This window comes from Dipodomys ordii, unplaced genomic scaffold, assembly GCF_000151885.1.
Source record: "Dipodomys ordii isolate 6190 unplaced genomic scaffold, Dord_2.0 Scaffold41, whole genome shotgun sequence".
Classification (NCBI taxonomy): domain Eukaryota; kingdom Metazoa; phylum Chordata; class Mammalia; order Rodentia; family Heteromyidae; genus Dipodomys; species Dipodomys ordii.
The window spans coordinates 1,075,785-1,100,159 of NW_012267257.1; the positions used below are offsets into that span (position 1 = coordinate 1,075,785).

A 24,375-nucleotide genomic window follows, 5' to 3' on the forward strand; every position below is an offset into this window, starting at 1 on the left:
AGTCAGGATATAGGAAGAAGGGAAGAAAGGGATAGAAAATGGCCCACACACTGGAGTAGACCACCTGCCTAGCGAGAGTCTATTCCCAGTATCCCACTGGAACTTTCTCTCCTAGCAGTCATTGTGCAACAAGCTAGAGGTATAGCTCAGTGGAAGAGTGCTTGCTTATTAGCACACGTGAGGCCTGGGGTTCAATTCTTATTTACAGCCAAAAACAAAATTTAAGGTAGGTGAAAAGTCTCAGGTAATGTGTTGCTGTAGGTTCTTGAGGTTTAACAAGCACTATGACATACCTCGGCACACCTTTTGGAAAGTCTGCCTCACTTCCAGCCCCGACATAGAGGAGAGAAAAATGTCAGAATTACTTAGCGGAGGGGCTGGGAAGGTGGCTCAGTGGTAAAGCGCTTGCCTTGCATGCCTGAGGCCCTGGGTTCAATTCCTCAGCACCACATAAGCAAAAAGAAAAAAAACAAAAGCCGGAGGTGGCGCTGTGGCTCAAGTGGTAGAGCGCTAGCCTTGAGCTGAAGAGCTGAGGGACAGCGCCCAGGCCCAGAGTTCAGGCCCCATGACCGGACCCAAAACAAACAAAAAAGAATTACTTAGCAGAAGAGGACAGAGCCCAAGTTCCTGACAGTCAACAATCAACCAAACACCTGCTCTCTGGTGTGGTCCCTTCTAGAACTCTGAGAGGCAGTCCCAGCAAAAGCAAGGACCATGACTCAATTCCTAGGGAAGACCAGAAATGTTCACTGCAAGATCTTTGGAGCTTGGAATCTTTCAAAGACAGTGTGTTAGGGGAGCTCAAGAAGAGCTTGTTATGTGAATAAGAAGAAAGAAATTGCTTTCCCCTACACAACAGTTAGGCTTATCTATCACCATTTATTTCTTCCTTCCAGCTCAAGTTCACATGTGCGGCTGCCAGTCCACCTGGCACCTGGCTGTGGTGCACCTTCTTGAACCCAGGCAGAATGGGAACGAATGCATTGTGTACTCCTTGAAAAGTCTTGTCTTCTCTAGGTAAGGGTCATCCACACTGAAACTGGGAGGGCCTCATGCCCTGGGGACATTTAGAATTCTTCCTTGATTTGTTCTGGAACTTTTTCATGCACAAGAAATTCTCTGGTTGTTACCGAATTTTTCAAGTACGGATTTGGTGTTCCTTCCTCACTGACATGATTTGATCCTAAACTTTGATCAGAATAATAAAGTTGCTCTACGGCTTCAGAGCAGATCTCTGTTGTATCCTGTGGTTTTCTGGAAGGAATCTCAGTTGAAGTCTGAGGGCCCTCAAAACTTTCCCATGGGGCACAGCCAGGCCTGTTGGGAGAGGTTACATACTCATTTGTTTCTCCTCCCAAAAAGGTTTTCTGACTCTTTCCAGCTTCCTCTGTGGAAATCTCTTCCAAAAAATTCTCAAAGTTCACCACTAACTTGTCAATGAGGTCAGTGGGGGCAGGACATGGTTTTAGGATCTGGTCTTCTTCTGTGTTTACAGAGTCATCAAACTCCTTCAGATTTAGCTTATCCTAGAAAAGAGAAATGGGAAACCAGTGATAATTTAAGGATAAAAATGGAAGGCAAAAGCTCATTTGATCTGAGGTACCAGATCCCCACATCTGAAATACAACTCTCCAGCTATGAAGTGGTGGCCTATAATCCCCACAATAACTTGGAAAGAATGCTCCATTCCTCGAGAAATAGTACCCTGTATTCAAATACTTCTTCTAGAAAGCTCAAGGCTATTCCATTTTCACAGCTGCCAAGAAGATGGAAGCACCAAAATTAGAACTCTGGACATGGGAAAGTCCCTGCTATAACACCTGCCAATGGCACTAGAAAATCAAACGTGGTATTATGACAAGGACAATGTGTTTTTCATCTTTGTACCCCAAAGCCTAGCCCAGCTGATATACAGCAGATGATTAGCCAGTGCTCACTGTACAATGCTGACCTACAGCTTATTACAGCATTTATTCATCAGATAATACTGTGTACTAGTTAATTAATAGTTTAACTTCTAATAAGTGAGTAAAGAGGGGTAATATAAGACTGGTAAGGGAAAGGAGAAAAGTACAAAACGGTCTGTTATAACAAAAATGTCCATGCTATTGAAAAATTAACTTCTAGCCGGGCACTGGTGGCTCACTCCTGTAATCGTAGCTACTCAGGAGGCTGAGATCTAAGGATAGTGGTTCAAAGCCAGTCTGAGGAGAAAAGTCTGTAAGACTCTTACCACCAGAAAACCGGAAGTGACACTGTAGCTCAAGTGGTAGAGCACTAGCCTAGAGCTGAAGAGTTGAAGGACAGTGCCCAGGCCCAGAGTTCAAGCCCCACGACCAACAACAGCAAAACAACAACAACAAACAAACAATTTCTGAGTTGAAATTAAAGGTAAATATTTAAAATTCCTGTACTAAAAAATGGAAATAGTCTTTCTATCATGACTTAAAGGTTGTATTTGGCTAGGCAAGAAATCAGCCTTTAGAAACTGGACAGGTTTTCAATTTTAAAAGGAAGGTTGCTACTTGAAGATAAGATACCAGTGCATCCCAGTGCCAGTTACTGTACATACGGCTTGAGGGTCAGAATTTAAGGTAGCTTTTGGATGACCTTGCCTGCCAAGTATCCTCTCAAATTCTTTAGGTGGTCTCTAGACAAAGTTGCTCTTGGCTGCTTTGTTTTAAATGGCCTCAGATCTTCTAGCCAGATTAGAAAGTTGAGTCAGGGGGCTGGGAAGGTGGCTCAGTGGTAAAGCGCTTGCCTTGCATGCCTGAGGCCCTGGGTTCGATTCCTCAGCACCACATAAGCAAAAAGAAGCCGGGAGTGGCGCTGTGGCTCAAGTGGTAGAGCGCTAGCCTCAAGCTGAAGAGCTGAAGGACAGTGCCCAGGCCCAGAGTTCAGGCCCCACAACTGGACCCAAAATAAATAAATAAATAAATAAAAATAAATAAATAAAAAAGAAAGTTGAGTCAGTAAGAGTAGGACCAGTATTATTCTCCTACGACATCCTTCAGAGGACCAATTCTAGCCTAGGAATACCTGGATCCTCATAAACCTTATGAATCTCCTTGCTCCTGTCAAGAGTATGAGGCTAAATTCATTCCAGGAAAGCCGGTTCCATCTGCTCTATCAGCTGTTTTCCTGGGACTTTTCAGCCTTGAGTTCTCCTTGTGTGAATCCTGAGAAAAAGGCTTCTCTCCACGCCATCCACCTCCCACAGCCATTGATTACCAACAGCAATGCTTACCTTGAGATTGTCTCCATGCCATGAGGCTATACTGCTTTCTGCAGGATTGGGGACATGGGGACAACATAGGTGAGTCAACCTGCTAATAAGAAATGAGGTAAGGTTTTTCAAACAGGAGGTGAATATAGGAAGTAGTTCATGTACACTGTGTGGCTGAGCCAAAACTGTGAAGTTCACTAAAGGGGCTTATACAGCTCCCTATGACATACAGTGACCAAGATAAAGCAGGTGAAATTGTGTGGGGATGGCATTGCAAGTTCTCTATGGGATTTGATGGGTGACTTTCCCTCATACAGTCCCAGCCTTACCTTCCTCTCTCTCCACCCCTGCCTCCACTCCTGGTCCTCATGTTAGAAACTACACTAGCACAGCATCGTGGCCTTGAGATTTAATCCCTGCAAGGGGCAATGTACTGAACCTTGCAAGAGACCCACACTTTAGTAAAGTGGTTCTCAAAGCTTGGTCCCAACCTGCAACCAGGATCTCAGGGTGCTTGGAAGAAATGCAGATTCTTCAGCTTTACCCCAGAACTCTGAAACAGAAACCCTTGTAGGCTAAAGATTAAGGATGATTGCAAGTGTTTAGTATACAAGAGTCTGGGCTGCAGCTATGTTGCAACCTACTATTGTCAACTGAGGTTGACATTAGCTCAAGCATTAACCAACCATGGCTGTTCAGGAGAAAAGATCCACAACTGTCCAATGTGTAGAGAGATTTCTACCAGGAAGGTGCTTTATGGTATCATAAAGTTTACTATTGTACCACAAGGTTTACTATGGGGGAGAAACTCAGGACCCAAAGACAAGCTTCCTTCCCATCTCAGCCAGGGAAGGTAGGACAAATACCCCTGGCACCTGCCTTCCAACACTGAACCACAGCAAGGAATAAGTTTGTGTTGTCCTATAACTGGCCAACACTCTTAACTCCGGGGGTATATAGCTCCCTGCTCTGCCCCTTGATTCTCTCAGGGGCCTATTCTAGACACTGAGAGCAAGGGCCTCCTTTCCAACTCTAATCTCAGATGACAAGTACAACAGATAAAGCCTGTGGTGATAGCTGGCACTCCATAAACTCAAAACTACCTAGACATGGTATATGGAGCTATGGAACTCTACTTGCTCTTCAGAATTCTGATAAACCACAGTATAGCTGTTAAACAATCTCAACAAATATGCAGCAAGTTAGTAAATGACTAGACACACTCTTTAGGGTAAAATGTCTTCTTGTACCAAGATTCCTTCCACCCCTTTCTGCCCATTTTTAAGGCACCTGCCTTCCTTATAAACTCACTTTGGTTTTTTGAGATTAGAGGCCACTGTCAGGATGATGAGCATAAGAAGGCCTCCTCCAACCAGAGATGTTATGAGGATAATCTCCATGATACCTTTAGGGAAAAGCGAACAAAAGTCTGTCATCAGTTTTCAACTTTTTGGCAAAAATCAGGGATCAATGTTTTCTTTTAGTAGTTTTAGCAATGTTTCTTACTAATTTACTTTCAATTAAATTCAATTTATTTTCATTAAAAGAACCTTAGATTTTAGTTCCTCATCTAGTTAACTTTTCTCTGCCTAATCTGATAGACATCAATTGATGCTACATTGAAAGACATTTTGTTCACAATGGCCATCTCGCAAACGTTACTCAGTGAATAGTTACTGAGAACTTTCTATTTGCCAAACACTATCCTGTATAATAAAACACCCAGTAGTAAGTAAGAAATATAGGAGCCCTACAAAAATGAATTTATGTTCTGGAAAAGGGACTCAAACAATAAATAACCTAGGGTTGTTTTAGATAAAACAAAATAATAGGATAGAGGGTAACAAGAATAGAGTTAAAGGGAGGTTAGGAAACTTTCTATAGAGTACTATCACCTCTGGCTGGAGTTGATCTTAATAATTATTGAAAGGAAGCTTGTCATGAAGATTTAGCATTCCAGGCAGATGCAAAGCTTTGGATCAGGAACAAGTTAGAGAAAATGGAGAAAGTGATAGAAATGAGGTCAATTGATTAAAACCCTGAAAGCCATGGGTATAGGTTAAGTGAACTAAGCTATATTGAGAAAAAGAAATATTCTCAGGTTCACTCTTATGTGGGAATCTAGAGTTTAAAAAAATGAATGCCATGAATGTAAAATGGGGACTGTTTGGGAGTGGAACCACAGGGAGGAGGCAGGGGAAAGCAGAAGGGAGAGGGAGTAAACTGATCTAAGTATTTCATGCACATCTGTAAAAATAAAGTAATAAATAATCATGCTAAATTTGTTTGAAAGAGATGGGAGAGATGATTTCAAAAAGAGAACTGAGGGGGTGAATTTGATTAAAGTATTGTTACATGATTAAAGTTACATGAACACATGGCAATGTGACAATGAAATTCCTTGGAAAAATTGCTATGTGCTGATCAATAACTAATAAATAAGTCAAAATGGCTGGGAACAGAGCTCAAGTGATAGAGATATTGCTTAGCACGTGCAAGATACATATGCAATGTTCAATAGACCTGAGCATTGGTTTAATACCCAAAACTGAAAAAAGAAAAACCTTCAAGCAGATACTTTTAAGCTTGTGCTACTTATTACAAAACTGCAGTGTCCTTTCATCTTGAATCCAAACTGTTCATTCCTTAAAATAGTTCTCATATGTCCTTAAAAATCAAATCTACATCATTCAAGAATCTGAAAAAAGTCACTTTCTTTCTCTTATTCTTGCTCCTTCATCCTTTCTAAACTCTAACACCTTCCTTAACCAGCCATCATATTCTATTTTACATCATTTGCTATATCTATTAAATTTTTCTTGCTCCCTGTTTTAATGTAAAAACATGTAAGTTAAACAGATTATACACATTTTTTGCTCAAAAAAATCCACAAATGATAAGATGCAGTCTCTTCCTGTGGGTAAATGGTCCTTGATCAACCAAGAATTTCCTTCCAGGGTCTTACTATCCAATCACTTCTGATGTTCTGAAACTGGTGGCCGTGAACTTGGGGTAGCTGTCATCATGGGAGCCCATCTGGTGCTGAGACTGGCATTAACATTAAATTGATTTGTCTCCTTTCTGCTTTTAGGAAAGGAGACGGTGCTCAGTCTTTCTAAATTCAGCCCTCCACTTGCCTGCTCCCCCTCCTGCCTCCTTACCATATGCTTTCAGGAAGATGAGTTGAGCCAGAAAATGGCATGGCTCTGCTCATCCAAGTCCTGCCTTCCCTTTAGTTTCCCTTACCTTTGGAAATGAGCTACTGTAAATACCAAGAAGAGGTATAGAGAGCTTAACAAAAGTACTCACTGATGGAGAATGTCTTGAAGTTTATCTCAGTCCCATTGAACCCCCCAGCTTTGGTGCTTGCCATGACCCGAACAGTGTAATAGGTCTTCCGGGTCAGAGACTTCAGGTCATACTGCAGGATGCCAGAATTCATTGTCTTGGCTAAAGGAAAAATAACAGAAGTCAAAAACAAAACCGCCAAGAGATGAACTGAAAACTTCATTAGCACTCTATGTCCATTTGTCTCAGTCCTACCCTGGTCTACTACCTGCTCAAGATAAGCTCATCAAAAAGGATTAAAGAACTAATGCTAAGAGTTAAAACTATAAAAACTCTCAAGCAACAACACAGGGTAAATCTTCATTACCTTAAATTTCATAATGATCTCTTAAATATAATACCAAAAGTTTTGGGATTGGGGAGATAGCCCAGGGGAAGAATGCTTGCCTAGTATCCACAGGGCCCAGAATAGTTCCCAGCACCACACAGAAAACAACTTGAAAACAAAAACAACAAAGTTGGGAAGGTGGCTAGCATGCATGAGGCCCTGGGCTTCGTTCCTCAGTACCACATAAGCAGAAAAAGCCAAGTGTGGTGCTGTGGTTCAAGTGGTAGAGTGCTAGCCTTCAGCTGAAGAGCTGAGGGACAGTGCCCAGGCCCGGTGCTCAGGCCCCACAACCAACAACAACAAAAAAAAACATTAACAATATACACCGTGGTAAAAGTGAACTATGTAGCTTGTAGCCAGGGACGGGAAGGGGAAAGTGGAGAAAATGGAGAGGTGAAAATGCCCAAGAAGCATGTATTCATAACTTCTTATGAAATTGTAACCCCTTTATACAACTCCTTATTAATAACAACTTAAAAAAAGCTCTTGTTCATCCAAAGACAGTACCAAAATAGTGAAGAGACTACAGGCAAAATTGGAGACAATATTTACAAATCATACATTTGATAAAAGAGTTTAAATTTACTATACATAAAGATCCCATAACTCAACACCCAAAAGACAACTCATTTTCAAAATGGTAAAGAAATTAGGAAAAATTTCTCCAAAGAAGATCAACAAATGATCGGCAACCACATGAACAGATGAGTTATTGCTTCACACTAAACACTAATTTGTCATATGATAGATAAACACATTGTATGATTTCTTTATTTTTTTGAGTAGTTGTTTTTGCAGTACTGGGGATTGAACCTAGGGCCTTGCATGTGTTAGACAAGTGTTCTCTCACTGAGTTACACCTCAATGATGATCAGATTATATGAAATATCCTGAATAGGCAATCCAAAGTCACAGAACAATTTAGTAGTTTCCAGAGCCTGTGAAAGGAGGAGAATAAGGAGCAAATGATGAAAGGGTACCAAGTTTCTTTCGATGGGAATAGAAAAGTTCTGGAATTAGAGTGATTAATAGTTGTGCAACTTTGTGAATGTTTTTAATACCATGAAATGGTATATATTTGCATGTTTAAAGTGGTATTTAAAATATTTTATTGTAAAGGTGATGCACGGAAGGGTTATAGTAATATAAGTCAAGTATTGAGTATATTTCTTTTTGAACAGTTCACCCCTCCTAAAGTGACAAATTGTATGTGTCATTTACCACAACAAAAACAAAATTTAGCCAAAGCAGCCCAAATTTAGCATGTCAGGAGATACTGTGGACTCAAAAACAAAAACAAAGCAAATATTGATAGTGGACAGTAGAACTCATGCTAAAGAGCCCTGCACTTGATAGAGAGAGAGAGAGAGAGAGTGTGTAATAAGGGTCACCAAACAAGATCTGTCTACCCTGCTTTACCCCACTTTTTAAGCCAGGAATATCTTTCTCAGGAATTATGGTCAGAGAACTCTTTGAAGGGGTTGACGCATTCAGTACCTGGCCAGGACAAATTATATCAACTCTTTCCATTCCTACAGGACTTTCCATTCTTCCACCTCACTTTTCATTTGAATTATGCTCTTGAGCCCATTTTCAGAGAAGCTGGAAAAAGCTACAGTGATCCATGCAGATAGAGGTTACAGTTTAGGAGTCATCCCTGTGACACATCTAGCCCTATCATCTGCTTGGAAAAGTGCTTTTTTTTTTTTTGGTCCGGTCGTGGGGCCTGAACTCTGGGCCTGGGCACTATCCCTCAGCTCTTCAGCTCAAGGCTAGCGCTCTACCACTTGAGCCAAAATGCCACTTCCTGTTTTTTCTTTTTGCTTATGTGGTGCTGAGGAATCGAACCCAGGGCCTCAGGCATGCAAGGCAAGCGCTCTACCACTGAGCCACCTTCCCAGCCCGAAAAGTGCTTTTTGTTTGTTGGCGTGTTTGCTTGATTTTCACCTTGGCTATGACCACACTTACAGAATTCTTTTCCACCTTCAGCTTGGTAAAATATGGTGTAGTTGCTAATAAAACCATTTCTCTGACTCTTAGGAATCTCTTTCCATGTGATCGTGGCTGTCCTCACACCAATGTTCTCCACTTTGGCCTCTGGACCTTCTGTTGGAACTTGAGCGGACAGAGAGATAAGTAAGCAATGTTGAATCACACCCTAGCAGATCCTCCCCCCACATAGACACTGCCAGCACGCAGATCAAAGCTGCACATTGTAAGAGGTACAACATAGAGGCTAAGTAATGATCTGAGGAGCCAAGTGGTCTGGAGAAACAAAATCTTAAACAAAATGATTAGAAACAAAGGCCAGAGAAAAAGTACTGTCTTACTGACTTCTCATTCCAATTTGGCAAACAGCTCTTTTGTTTATATTTGTAAAGTATCTATTATCAAATAGTTGAATTATTTGATAATATCTAGAAGACATTAACTTCTAAATATCTGCAAGATATTAATACCTGGAAGATTAGCTTCTAAAAGATGCAGTCTAGTAATTCACAGGTAAAGCCCATGTTCATTGCTTCATAATTAATTTTGACATGATCAACTTATGATGAAACCGTAGGATCTGAGTGGGTCCCATAATTAAATGTTATTCCTGGTTGCAGTTCCATTTGCACTGCTTCTTTTGATGCTGGTTATTTTCTTTCATGACTCTGAGCTTCAGTTTTCCATTTGTGAAATCAGAATTGGACTTGGTGATTGCTAATGTTTGCCCAGTTTTGAAACTTAGTGTCTCTTATTTCCTGACCCCAATTGTGTCAAATACATATCGTTTAATACAAGATGAAGGTACAGCACAAATAAGCCCCAAGGCAACCTGAAATAAGTCGTAAGCATTCACAGCAGCATCTGAATATTGAAGGGTCCCCCAAAGTTTCCACTCCCCCACAGAGCTTGCCCATACATACTGCCTTCTTCACTATAAGTCTGGATGGAATATGGCTCTCCCACTCGATCTTGCAATATTGGATAAACAGAGATGTTATAGCACCAGAGAGGTTTTAGTTTATCTGAAAAAGAAAGAAAAAAATCTGCAAGTAAACCCAATGGATAGTAAAAGACATGATGACATGATAAATTAAACAGGACTCTAAATATTCACACTGAACCAAAGGAGGATATTCTTAGGAGAGGATCACAAGGGCTCAATAGCTAAGTGCATATGATCATTTAAAATGATGCTTATCAGAATGAACTCCAAGAAATGGGAATAAGAGGATTTTTATTTTGCTTTTTGTGTTTTTTTCTGTTTTTCCCCTTTTGTACAGTTTTAAAAATTTTTCTGTACATTTTATATTATATTATATGTAGGTTAATCTGATTTAGGGAGGATAAGGGGAAGCACAGAAATAGTAGGACAAAAGGTGAACTAATGCAGCAATGATATTCACTAGACACAACTATATTACTTGTAGAGGGGGGTCAAGAGGAAAAAAAATGGGAGAAACTGAAAGAAGAGGTGACACTGTTTAAAAAGAAATGTACTCATTACCTGACCTATGTAACTATAACCACTCTGTACATCACCTTTACAAATAAATAAATCAGCAGTAAGTACAAACCCTGCCAGAGTAGAAGAAAAATTGGATTAAAATTTGTGGACTGATTTTTCCACTTTTTTCATTTGGATATCGGGAGATTGAGATGATATACTCTGATGTTCATGCTTATAAAATGTCTAATTCTTAGAACTAAATTATAATTATAATTAATTCTTGGAACTAAATTGTACAATTCTAACAAAAATTACAGGAAGAAGTAAGAGATCTTCTTTATTACTGATTTTATCATAGATTTCTGAACACAATAAAATAAAACAATCCATGTCTTTGTTGCCTTGTATGTCCCTCCCCCATGGTACAAGCCCTGCTTTCACTATTTATGATGTTGGTATATGTGGAGGGGAAGGGAAAAAACAAATTGTTAAGACAGGGGTACAGGAGGACCCATTGCAACAATGAGATGTACAAGTCGTTATGTCGAAAAACGAACCTTACAACTTTGGTGGGGGGATGGGGGGGGCGGGAGGGGAGGATGGGAAGGGATGGGAAGGGGAAACAAAGCAGGAGGCTACAAAGCTTGATAAGAAATGTGCTCATTATCTTACCCATGTAATTGTAACTTCTCTGTACAGCATTTTCACAATAAAAATATATTTTAAAAAAGAGTTAACCCCCCCAAAATAAATAAATAAAATGAAACAATCCTTTTGGTAACAGCATATCAGCCCAGAGAAGTCACAAACCAAGAATTCTTGTTCCTATAACCTCCTTGCATCCTTGCAAAATTATAATTCATTTTTTTTATTATTTTGGGATTTTCTCCACATTTTTATTTGCACATATTCATATTTAATTATACAATATGGAGAGTTTCATTGGGTATTCTCATACATGCTTAAAGGTACTTCAACTATATTGTCCTGTGAGCCTCCTTTTCCCATTCCCACCTTGAGCAAAGCTCCACTTCTGGCTTTTTGGTAGTTATTTGGAGATAAGAGTCTCATGGACTTCCCTGGCTGGGCTGGCTTCAAACCATGATCTTCAGATTTCAGCCTCCTGGGTAGTTAGTAGTGGGTACATTTCTTGTCAAACTTGTTACCCCTCCCTCACTTTCTGCCACTTGTTTTCTTGATGATATGTGGAGTAAAAAGGAATCTCAGTGAATTTTAATTCACATTTCATTGGTCTTTGCTCTTTTCACCTCTAATGTTTATTAATTTGCTTTTGGCTCATTCAGCTAATTTCTTCCCTGACATTGTTCTTTTCTCATTTACTGCTTTTGAGTTTTTCTAATTTTTGTTTTTTCTAAGACCTTGAAGTGTCTCATGAAGTTATTCACTTAAGATTGCTCTGATTTTTTTACTGTAGGTACTCATAGCTATAAACTTTTTTTTTTGGTACTGTTTTTATGGTATCCCAGAAGTTCTGGGAAGTTGTGTTTACATTTTCATTTGACTCTAGGAATTTTTATCCCTTATTTCTTCCATGATCCACTGCCATTATCCAAACTTGTATTATTCAGTCTCTATGTGTTTAGGTATATTCTGTACTTTCCTTTGCCCTAGATTTCTAGTTTCATTCTATTGTAATTTGATAAAATACAGTATGTAATTTAATTTTCTTGTATTTGTTAAGATTTTCTTTGTAATCTAAAATTAAATCTAATTTTTAGAAAGTTCTTTGGGCTTCAGAGAATGTTGATTTTGCAGTGTTGGGTGGAATATTATGTAGATATCTGTTAAGTCCATTTGATCTGTAGAGTCATTTGATTATGAAGTTTCTTTATTGATTTTTTGTCTTGATAATCTATTTGTGAGAGTTGATTATCAAAGTTACCCACTAGAATTGTTTTGAGGTCAGTCTGTGTTTTTATGTCCAGTAATATTTGCTTTATAAAATTGGCTTCACTGACATTTGGTAAATATACATTTACAATTATTATATCCTGTTGTTGTATTGTTCCCTTTTGATATGTTCTAATCCTCTCCTGAATAATTTTAGTGTGAAGTTAGATTTCTCATCTAAAAGAGTACTATTTTACTGGCTTTCACATGCTATTTGCTTAAAATACTGTTTTTCAAACTTTTACTTTAGGCAATACTTGTCTTTGCTAGTGAAATGTGTTTCTTACAGACAACAAATGGTATGACTTGTTTTTTAATTCAATCTGCCAGTCCATGTCTTTTTATTGCAGTATTGAGACCATTCTCATTTTTGAGTAATTCTTACCATTTTGTTGTTTTTGTTAATTTATGTTTGTGTCTTTCTTACTCCTCAATTATTCATCTAGTTCTCTAGATGAATATTTATTCTTACTTGAATTTCCATGGCTGTATGAATTCCCTTTTCTATGTAAGATTCCTATAAATACCTTCTTCAATGCTGACTTGGATGTCATAAATTAATGTTTTTGTTTATCATGAATGTCTTTATTTCTCCTTTAATTATAAGGGATACAGTATCTAAGACAGTTATTTTCTTTCAGAGCTTGATAAATGTCATTCCATGCCCCCTCCTTCTTTTAGAGTTTCTGTTGAGAAATCTGTTGTCATTCCCATGGCGTTGCTTTCATATGAGACTTGGAACTTCTCTCTTGCAATATAGGGAGAAAATTGCAACACAATTCCTCCATTATTAAACAACTCTTTCAGTAGTCTTTCTTTATTCTGTATACTTATGATATAGGGGTCTTTCTTTTCTGGTCTTATCTATTTGATGTTCTAAAAGTCTCCTGTTATTAGATGACAGGACTTTTGATGTTTTTTGAAATTTTATACTATTATTTTAGTAAATGTGTTTTCCATGTCTTTTGTTTACACCTCTTCTCCTCCTTCTATGCCCATGATTTGTAGATTAATTCTTTAATTATGTTCCAGTGGTCTTTTATGTTCCATTCATAATTTCTTAATTTTTTAAATCTTCTTTTTTGTTGTTGTTGGTCATGGGGCTTGAATCTGGGCCTGGATGCTGTCCCTCAGCTCTTCAGCTCAAGGCAAGCACTCTACCACTTGAGCCACAGCATAACTTATGGTTTTTTGAGTGGTTTATTGGAGATAAGAGTCTCACAGACTTTCCTGCCCAGGCTGGCTTTGAGCTGTGAACCTCAGATCTCAGCCTCCTAAGTAGCTAGGATCACAGGCTAAGCCACTGGTGCCTGGCTTAAATCTTTATTTTAATGTTCTAATTCATCTACCTTATCTTCAATCCTTGATATTCTGCCTTTGATATGACCCAATCTCTTAGCTAGTCTTTCAACTGAATTTTTATGATGTATTTAGCTTTTTATTTTCAGAATTTCAATTTCATTCTTTTCTTAGGATTTCTTTTTCTCTATTGAATTCCTATTTCATGTGCTGCCTTGATTTCTTTATTCCATTTAGCTGTTTCTTTGTACTCTTTGAAATCCTTCAGATGTTTATATTTCTTCTCGAATTTGGTAATCATTCTTACAATTATTTTGAAATCTTTGAGATTTAATCGATTTTACTTCCAGAAGGGTAACATTTTAGTAAAGTTGCTGTCTTTTGGAGATATCATGCTGTTATTTTATTTTTCATATTTCTTATGTTTCTGATTTGGGAATTGCTCATCTTGAGGCTAAGTTTTGGCTGGGGTATAAATCATCTGTAGTCTTCTAGCTTAAGTATTCTCACGTCTAGGCAGGACTGTGTAGAGACATAACTGAAGTACAGTTTCTCACCACTGGACTGCAGATACAGTTCAGTAGTCAAACATTCATCCATTTATACATTGCATGGGGCTTAATCTACAGCAGCACTCAGCCAGAGAATAATTATCTGGATCCTCTTATAATTCCTAGTGTACAGATTAGTGTTATATATTGGTTGGGGGTGGGGACAGTCGAAGGTCAGTTGCCCATTTCTGTGATGATTTTATTTTTGAAGCTTCCCTTTTTTATGTGCTGGGAGCCACTGATGCCTTAAGGAACCTTGCACACAGTATCCCAGGTAGGCTTGTAATTGCTTCCCAGTACTCCAGTTTGTGTCCACAGGGAAAACCACCACCCAAACCCATAAGTGTCTTCTTGAATGTGTTGGGTGGCATGGGGCAGGGGAGGCAAAAACAGAACACTGAGTTCTGCACTGAAAGTAAAAAATAGAGGGCCACAGGCACTCTGCCTGCCAGTCTCAGTGCATTCACACCCCAGATAGCAATTCATTGTCCTATGGGAGAAAGGTGGCAGGAAAAATTCCGTGGTTCTCAGGAGCTATGCTCAACATTCTCAGTCCTACTTGACAGCAAACAGCTGCAGTGCAGAACTACTTTAGGTAGTTCCTAAAGGTCTACCTTGGTGGCTTTTAGATCTGCCCCAACAGTTCCCCTGCCTGATGGTGGCATCTTCAGATTCTCCTCCCTTTCAGAGTGCTCGTACTGGGGCTTTCTACTTCTCCAAGATTTTCAGCTGTCTGGTCCCTTTCATGGTTTCTAGTGTTTTCCCTCTCCCTCTTTAGAATTTAGCTTCTGCTTTGTTACCATTACTCTTTTCATTCACGAAGTGAGAGAGACGTTCTAGTCTATCATTGCCACTTCCATCTTTTTTTTTTTTTGAGACAGGGTCTCATTGTGAAGCATTTTTCTTTCTTCAGCCTCCAGAGTATTGGGATTATAGGCATATGCCATCACAACCTGCCTAGCATATTTCTTAATAGGTATTCTATTAAGTATTGAGAAATGGTTAGAGTAAAAGGATTAAAAGGGCAAAGCTTCATATATTTTACATGATGCAGGGACTTTCTTCAAAAGGACAACCCATCTCTAGGGAAAGGACTAGTTCTTAAAAAGATGACAAAATGAGTACTATTCCAGGTAAGATACATAGGCTCCAAACTCTGATGTTATCCTCAGGATAATAAGATATTTGTAAAGGAGTCAGTCACATCTGTAATACCAGCACTCAGGAAGCTAAAGGTGGAAGTTCTCAAGTTAAAAGAGAGCCTGGACTACATAGAAAGAGCCCAGGCCCTGGGTTTAATTACCAGCACCACACACAAAACAAGATATCTTGGAAGGGATCTTCAGTGCTAGACAATAAGATAATATTTGCTTTTTCATCTGGAGACAGGCTAGATCCCTGGGTCTGATATAGCTTTGCCAGCTCTGCCTGGGAAATGCCAGGGAACTTGCATAAACTTGGCAAATGTTATTGCCACATTTTCATTTTTGAAGCTAAAGGATTTAAAAACTGATTAATATAAAATTTAAAAAGTGCACATTCTGTGCCAGTTACCTTGCTCAATTGTCCAATTTCTGGCTTGAGACACAGACTCCCAGGAAAAGGCAGAGAGTTCTGGGTTCAAATCTGGGAACCACTCAATCATCCATTTGTTGACTTCTGGAACAGTGCTTTTCCACTCCACCACTAGCTGATCCTTAAGACGGTAGGCCTGCACAACTTCAATGCATCGAAATGCTGAAAGGAAAAAGTAAGTACTACTACACAGCTATCAAATCACTCCAGATGCACCAGCCACACGGACACCCAGTCAGAGTTCGTCATGTCCACTGTAACCTCCCTTATGGGTGGGTTTTGTTCTTTTCATTGTGTCCCTCCCTTGCCCAATACATTTAATGATTAAATGTCTTCTTAATTTGTTTTTATCTCCCACACACTGAACTGTTTCCAGAAACAGATCTCACCAGAGAGCTACTGATTAAAATTGTTACAGAAATCCAAGTAAAACTGTTATAGAAATGCAAGGAAAATTACACGTGGGAGACCAATGATGAGTCTGTCAGCAGGAGTGTATATTTAGGATTTTTGCTTTTGTAAGCCACATGTTATGGGTCCTTTTCCCAAACAAGGACAGCTCATTTGTGAAGCTGAGAATTGGCTCTGAGAAAGTGCAGCTAAGTCATGAGGAACTTGTGAAGCTGGAGTAGGGACAGGGGCAGGGGAGGAGCACAGAGCCTCGGTTCTCAATTCTACCTGATCTACAGAGCTCCTGCCATTCCCCCACCCCCACAGCCTTGAAGGGTTCCCAGCCAGGCTGAAGGTCATTGCTAGAACATTGGAAGTCTCGCCTTAACTCTTTTAGACCCTCTCAGATTCCTTCATAGTTCGTTTCATTTGGTTGGGGAACCTCTGAGAAATACCTTATTCCCCATAGTTCCGACGCAGGAATCACATTCTCCAGGATTTTTATATTAGGTTGTAGGTATTATACATTGAATCATGCCTTCTCTTCAAATAATTTCCCAGTGTTACACAATGTGGAAATAGGTTCATTGCAGCTGGCGGGTCCTTCACTTAATAGGACTAGAGTTCTTATAAGAAAGGAGTAATGTGGATACAGAAAGAGATATTCAGGAAGCTGGCCGTGTGAGAAGTGAGGCAAGAATCGGAAGCCTGATGCCAGCAGCTCACACCTGTAATCCTAGCTACTCAGAAGGCTGAGGTCTGAGGATTGAGGTTGGAAGCCAGGCCAGGCAAGAAAGTCTGTGAGACTCTTATCTCCAATAAACTACTCAGAAAAAGCCAAAAGTGGTGCTGTGGTCAAATAGTAGGGTGCTAGCCCTGAGCAAAAGAAGCTCAGGAAGCCTAATCCCAGAGTTCCAGCCCCAGGACCAGTAACAGCAACAATAAAGGAATTGGAGTTATTGGAGCTGCTATAAGCAAAAGCATACCTAGGTCCACTGGAAGCAGGAAAAGTCAAGAAAACCCCTCCCTTAGAGACTTAAGAGAAAGACCTGCCCAGCCAAGAACTTGACTTTGAACCTCTAACCCCTACAATGGAGACACAAGATTTCTGTTGCTTAACATCACCTAGTACTTTGTTTACAGCACCCAAGGACAACAAGATAGACCTATGGCTCAGCTTCCCAGTCCCAGACTGATTTTCCTTCACTTCCTTTTCTAGTCTCCCTAGACTCAATATGACTCACGCATAAATCTTGACCTAAAGCTAAGTGATGGTTCCAGCCCCTACACTGCTACTCATCAATCCCAGAGCTTAGAGGAGCAGAGGAGACAGGTAGAAAGTACCAAGCATCCTACAGAGACTGAAGAGAGCATGGGAATGGTTCCATAAAGTGCTGAGTCACAATCAGGAAAGAAGAGTCTGGCCTCATTAAGAGATGCTCAAAAAGGCCGCTGGTGGCTCACACCCATAATCCTAGCTAATCAGGAGGCTGAGATCTGAGGATCATGGTTCAAAGTGAGTCCAGGCAGGAAAGTCCATGAAACTCTTATCTCCAATAAGCCACTAGAAAACCTGAAGTGGCGCTGTGGCTCAAGCAGTAGAGTGCTCGTCTTGAGCTGAAGAGCTGAGAGATAGCGCCCAAGCCCAGAGTTCAAGCCTCACGACTGACCAAAAGAAAAAGAAAAAGAGAGATGCTGAAAGAGAAGTCTCCAGATCATCATTCTAGAGATTATGGATGAACTCTCAGATCCTTCTATCATTCTGCAAGAACATTTTGAGCAATTCGTTCCAATACGTCACATGCATCAATAAGAATGGGAAGAAACATAGTTAAATCCCCCCACAAAGGAAAGGGACTTGACTACAAACACCATCGAGATCTGTGATATACAAGATACTGAGTATATTGCATATGGGTGTTATTCTCATGTATTATTTCACCTTTATCAGCCTGAACTCTACCCTGATCAGTCTTCCCTCCTCCTCTGGCCCAGTCACTCCACAAGTGTCTGTGCTAGTCCCCTTGCTGCCTCAGACCACTCCACAGCTGCTCGCTGCTGAAGGTCTCAGATAATTCAGGCTATTCAGGCATCAAGAGGTTTCTGATGCCAATCAAGAACCCAGGAACAAAGGTTTGTCTTGTCTAGTCCCTATTCTAAAGATGAGAAAAAGGGAGGGAGCCCACAGAAATAAATAACCACCGCTGCCTCACACAGCATCTGTGACCAGAATATCAAATCATATTTTGTATTTTGTTTTGTTGCCAGTACTGGGGCTTGAACTCAGGGCCTGGAAACTGTCCCTGAGCTTCTTTTGCTTAAGGCTAGCACTCTATCACTTGAGCCACAGCACCACTTCCGTCTTTTTCTGTTTATGTGGTACTGAGGAATCAAACCCAGGGCCTCATGCATGCGAGGCAAGCACTCTATCACTGAGCCACCTTTCCAGCCCTCAAGTCATATTTTACTAACAATTTATGTATAAGATTCTAGATAAAGTATACTATACCAGTTTGGTTCATGCAGCTGGACTAGAATCCTACCTGAGAGATCTTGAGTAAATTACTAAAATTTCCTGAGTATATTCATCATCTAAAAAATGAATCTACTAGCATTGACATCATGGGTCATTTCAAAACTAAAATGAAATTACCTGTAACATCTTTGCATAATGCCTACATCCTAATAGACAATTTGTAATGATTATACTTAGAATTGAAAATTAGAATTAACATAACTCTAGCCCAGTTATCTCTCTTTTATTAAACAAAATTCTGTAGAACGTTAGTTTTGTGTATGTAGGACAGGGGTATGTAAACTTCCTCTATAAAGTCAGACAGTGGATACTTCAGGCTTTGGAGGATAACAATCTCTTTCACAACCACTCAGTTTGTCATGTTGCACAAAAGAAGACATAAACAATATGTAAATGGATAGGTGCGACTATTTCAATAAAAGATCATTTACACTGGTGCTGGTGGCTCACTCCTAGCTACTCAGGAAACTGAGACATGGAGGATCACGATTCAAAGCCAGACTGAGCAAAAAAAGTCTGTAAGCCTCCATCTCCTACTTTTTTTGACCAGCATAAAAAGTAGGCTAAAGGTATGGCTCAAGTAGCAGAGCACCAGACAAGCAAACAAGCCAAGTGAGAGCATAAGATCCTGAGCTCAAACACCAAAAGCAACATACATCTATGAAAGTTCACTTAAAAAACCAGATGTTGCCCCAGATGTGGCCTACAAGCTATAGATGGCAAATACTATGTAGGATCATTATAAGTGATACTTCTGTCACCAAACCAGAAACAAAAGCCTTAGGGTTTTTGTAATTTAGCATAACTTAGGTTAAAGTATATTTTACATTTTAAAGTTGGCAATTCAAAACTGTGATAGTTAATCAATTAGTTAATTAATTGGACTGAGAAATGTTTAGAGGGAGTATCTGTGATGGTGTTTTCAGAAACATTTAAATCATGCGTATGCCAACCTAATGAATGGATTAATCCCTTAATGAACTTATAATATGATAGTATTGTTGGGATGTGGGGAAAGATAGGTCAGGCTTATCTGGAGGCTATAGGTCATGAGGGGGTGTGTCCTCAGGAACTTTATTGTGCCCTAGCCTCTTACTGTATCCCCCCCCCTCTCTCGGTCTACTATGTTGTGACTTTCTCTGCCTTACCCTACCATGATGGGTTAACACCTCTGAAACCATGGGTCAAAATCAATCCTTCCTCTCTTAAGCTGGTATTTTGTTTACAATGTAAACCTAACTAATACAAATATCTAATAGAAATGTGATAAATCAGAGTTCTTTCTTCAATTGTTTATGGTACTAGAGTTTGAACTCAGAGCCTCACACTTGCTAGGAGGTACTCTACCACTTGAGACATGCCCCAGCCCCTTTTTGCTCTACTTTTCTTTTTTTATTGAGAAAATATCATACAGAGGGGTTACAATTACATGGGTAAGATAATGAGTACATTTCTTATCAAGCATTGCCCTGCTTTTCATGTAGGGCCTTACACTTTTGCCCAGGGCTGACCTCATGCATCAATTTTCCCACCAATAGCCTCCCACACAGATGTGACTGCAGGTAAATATCCCATGCCCAGCTTATTGGTTGAGATAGGGAAATCTCACTAACTTTTTTGCCTGGGTAGGCCTCCTGATGTCCATTTCTCAAGAAACTCGGGTTACAGTTGTGAGTCATTACACCCAGCCCAGAAATTTTATTAAGAATGAAAATAGTGGGTTGGAACATAAGTCAGTGGAAGAATTCTTGCCTAGCATGCACAAGACTCTAGGTTCCAGGGCTGGGAAGGTGGCTCAGTGGTAAATGCTTGCCTTGCATGCATGAGGCCCTGAGTTTGATTCCTCAGTACCACATAAGCAGAAAAAGCCAGAAGTGGTGCTGTGGCTCAAGTGGTAGAACGCTAACCTTGAGCTGAAGATCTGAGAGACAGCACCCAGGCACAGAGTTCAGGCACCAGGAGCAACAACAACAATAACAGAAAGAGTCTAGGTTCCCTAGGTTCCCTACGTTCACCCAGTAAACCACCCATCTTGCAGACATGTGATGATTTGAACCCAAGATTGTTGGTCCAAAGCCCATGTTTCCATACCCTGTATTTGCTGCCTTCCATTCTGGGGCCAGGCCTGAAAACTGAGATTCCTATTCAGTAACACCTCTATTAACAAAGTTATGTACTCCAATAACACATGTTGTTTCTCAGAAACTTCATTACCAAACTATTTGATAGATAAGAACAAGGATGCTGGGAACTAAGGACTATGGGGAATTCTTTATTTTTTTATTTTTATTTTTTGTCGGTCGTGGGGCTTGAACTCTGGGTCTGTGTGCTGTCTCTCACTGCTTCAGCTCAAGGCTAGCACTCTACCACTTGAGCCACAGCACCACTTCCAGTTTTCTGGTGGTTAATTGGAGGTAAGAGTCTCACAGACTTTCCTGCCTGGCTGGCTTTGAACCGTGATCCTCAGATCTCAGCCTGTGAGTAGCTAGGATTGCAGGCATGAACCACAATGCCCGGCAGGGAATTCTATTAAATAACTAAAATAATACCAAATACAGCTCAAAACACAGAAGTATGAATGACTATCTAGTTCTAAAATGAGGACAAAAGTGGTGAGGTTTGGGGAAAAGAGATGGAAGGACAGGCAGTGAAGTCTCGAGTTGGCTGTGAAGATGCCTAGAGCTAAGAGAAACGGAGGGAGCAAGTTGGAGAGAACATCCCCTAAGTATGATATAACTGGATAACTTATTTCCAAGAACTTGCTCTATGTCAATGGCTGTATACTATTCTGGGTGATCAGATTTTGACAAAAAGAAGAAAGAAATAATAAAAGTCACTGCTCTTCTGAGACTTACATCTTATCAAAGGATAAAAGTGCAATAAAATAAATGTGAAAATACATGAAATAAAGGATAATCTAAGACTAATGAAGAAAAAACAAGAAAAGTTATTTTTTGCAATTCTTCTACAAGAATTGAAAGATGGCATTTTATCCCAAAACAGGAAGTAAAATATTAGTGGCTCCAAGAGCTCTAAGAAATCCAAACTACTTCATCAAAAGTTTAAGGGGCAACTTACTGGCAAATGTAAATATAAGATTTTTTTCCTAATTTGGAAAAGGAAGAAAACAAAGTGAACACTCAGCCACTAGGAACATAGTCAGCTCCATCTGGGTAGAAGAAAGTTCAGGAAAGATTTCAGACACTAAGGACAACGTTCTCAGATATGACAGCTTCATGTGGCTCAATCCGGTTTTCATTTGATATTGGACCAGAACCAACAGCAGAAGATACACAAAGATACACATAGGACTTCCAGGCTCATGGCCGTACTCTGTGATATATCTTTTTAACATAAGCTTTGTTCAAAAGGAACTCTTTGTCAAGGAGCTTGTTACCAGCAGATTCTGTCTTCCCATCACAACCTAAAAAGTTCGCTTTCCTTTTTCATTTTGACTCAAGAGAATAGCTATCATTGAGAAGACAAAGACTCCTCCTTAGCTAACTGAATGGTACTATGCACCCAAAGGAGAAGTCTGTACTCTACTTACGCTTCTCTTGAGTAGCAGAAATCCTCAGCCTGGCGCCCGGAGACTCCCCAAGAGAATTATAAGCAGTCACGAACACCCAATAGGTCTCATTGCTCAGATGAAGATCAAGCTGTTGATTAGTAGTATTCCTTGTTTCATTGTGATGAATATTGTTTTCAGGAAAGTACCATATATTGTAGCCAAGTATTTTCTCCAGGACTGGTGCTCCTCTTGCCTTCTGAAATGAAAGGAAATAATTGTTTTGCCAATCAAAAACATAAGGCACTGAGCTAGTTGCTAAGAGGATGGATGGAGCATGCAGGGTACTGTTAGTTACTTGATCTGAAACCATGATCAGCAAATTCCCTACTTGGAATAAAATATTCTCTTTGGGGATATAGTAATCCTTCAAAGGAAGAAGAATCTAGTACATGATACCTTGGTATCAACTTTTTTTTCCAGGCCTGGGGCTTGAACTCAGTGCCTAGGCACTGTCCCTGAGCTTCTTTTGCTCAGGCTAGCACTCTACCACTTGAGCCACTTCTGGCTTTTTCTGTTTATGTGGTACTGAAGAATCAAACCCAAGACTTCACACATACTAGGCAAGTGCTCTCCCACTAAGCCACATTCCCAGCCTTGGTATCAACTCTTAAGTTTGATTTCCTAAGACTAAAACTAGGAAACATCCCAAGCCAGTGTAAGCAAACTGTTTTCTTCTGGTTGTATTTTTCATTCCATCAGACAGGCAGAGGCATAAGAGCTAAAAATCCAAGGCATTCCCTCTGAGCCAATCTGAACTCTTTTCTGGACTTGAGCACCTATGCTCTTACCTTCAATCTCCATATCTTTCCTCTCTGAAGAGAGTCAGCTTCCTTAAACCAGCTACCCAGACAGGCATCCAGCTAAGATGACTAAAACATTGAGGGTTGTCTTTCCAGACCCAAACCAAGATGACTAAAACATTGAGGGTTGTCTTTCCAGACCCAAACCATTGGTGAGGAGCCTAAAGTAGAGAACCCCACGGGCCCCAAGCCAAACTTTTATTGAAATTAGACCCTCTGACCAGATGTTATGAATATTTCTCAGGAATTGTAGGGCTTTCCAGTTTTTCAATTTCTATTGTGGATTACAAACATAGATGGAAGAGAATGATTGAATGTACAATCAGACTGGGCTTTAACAGCAATTCCAGTATAGGACTTTCTTTCCCAGGAACAAGAAATAAAAGACCAACCAGAAAGTTCCTTTCATTTCTCAAGACAATGTATTCTTAGGAAAATAACAGCTTTAATGAGCCTAATTCACATTCTATAAACATTCCCTGTTTTGAGCTGTTGTTCGGTTGTTTTTGCAGTGCTAAAGATGGGAATCAGCGCCTGGTCATGTTAAGCAAGCACTCTACCACTAACCTACATCCATGACCTATAATATTCACTGTTTAAAAGTATGCAATCCAGTCAGAAACCAGTGGCTCATGCCTACAATCCTAACTATTCTGAGGATTATGGTTTGAAATAGCACAGGCAGAAAAATCTGTGAGACTATTATCTTCAGTTAACCAGAAAAAAAAAAGCCAAAGTGAAGGTGTGATTCAAACAGTAGTGCTAGCCTGCATGGAAAAAACTAGGAGATTGTGCCTGGGCCCTGAGTTCAAGCCCCAGTAACAGCATAAAAAAATGTGTAATTGAATGAATTTTAGTATATTCATAGACTGAAAACAACCTTCACCACTACCAAAATTCATTATCTTTTACTGCATTCTTTTTTGTTATCATATTTATGAAGTTAAAAATGAGTGATACAAAGTAAAAACTGCCATACAATTTTATTGTTGTTTTGTTTTGTTTCACTTATCTCTTCTCTAACAGATGATCACACCAGATCACGCCAGTCCTGGGCAGGTCAGTGGCAAGGGTTTGGGGAGAAAGATGGAGTGGGAAGAACCTGGAGCCTTTTTTTTAATTAGTCAAATTCTTAGAAAACTTTCCTATTGAAACAAAAGGAATGCCAATCCTCCGATAGGGGAGGAGGGAGATATGGAAGCCTGTGTCATCTACTCATAGGCTCTTCTACTTGACCTTCAAACACCATTGTGTAGCTAAGACCAGATGTGTGTATGCGCTGTTGTATCCTTCCCTCACTCCAAAAATATGTTCATGGAGTCATCAGTCTCCATGTGTGGTAAATGAGAGAGAAATCACAACATCTGGGATTGATTCCCAAAGATTTCCCAACACCACTGA

General features: G+C 39.9%; 1 protein-coding gene across 1 annotated transcript in view; it reads right to left on the reverse strand.

Moving 5' to 3' along the window:
- Window positions 1–1,067: 1,067 nt before the first annotated feature.
- The window catches only part of Il31ra (interleukin 31 receptor A), a 42,956-nt gene continuing 19,648 nt past the window's right edge, over window positions 1,068–24,375 (reverse strand). Inside the window, exons 7-14 of the mRNA XM_013018504.1 lie at window positions 22,154–22,370; window positions 15,657–15,839; window positions 9,815–9,916; window positions 8,871–9,017; window positions 6,536–6,676; window positions 4,538–4,631; window positions 3,248–3,329; window positions 1,068–1,526 (exon numbers count right to left, since the gene is read on the reverse strand). Of these exons, the coding sequence (XP_012873958.1) occupies window positions 1,068–1,526; window positions 3,248–3,329; window positions 4,538–4,631; window positions 6,536–6,676; window positions 8,871–9,017; window positions 9,815–9,916; window positions 15,657–15,839; window positions 22,154–22,370 (1,425 nt within the window). The remainder of the gene's footprint in view (window positions 1,527–3,247; window positions 3,330–4,537; window positions 4,632–6,535; window positions 6,677–8,870; window positions 9,018–9,814; window positions 9,917–15,656; window positions 15,840–22,153; window positions 22,371–24,375) is intronic.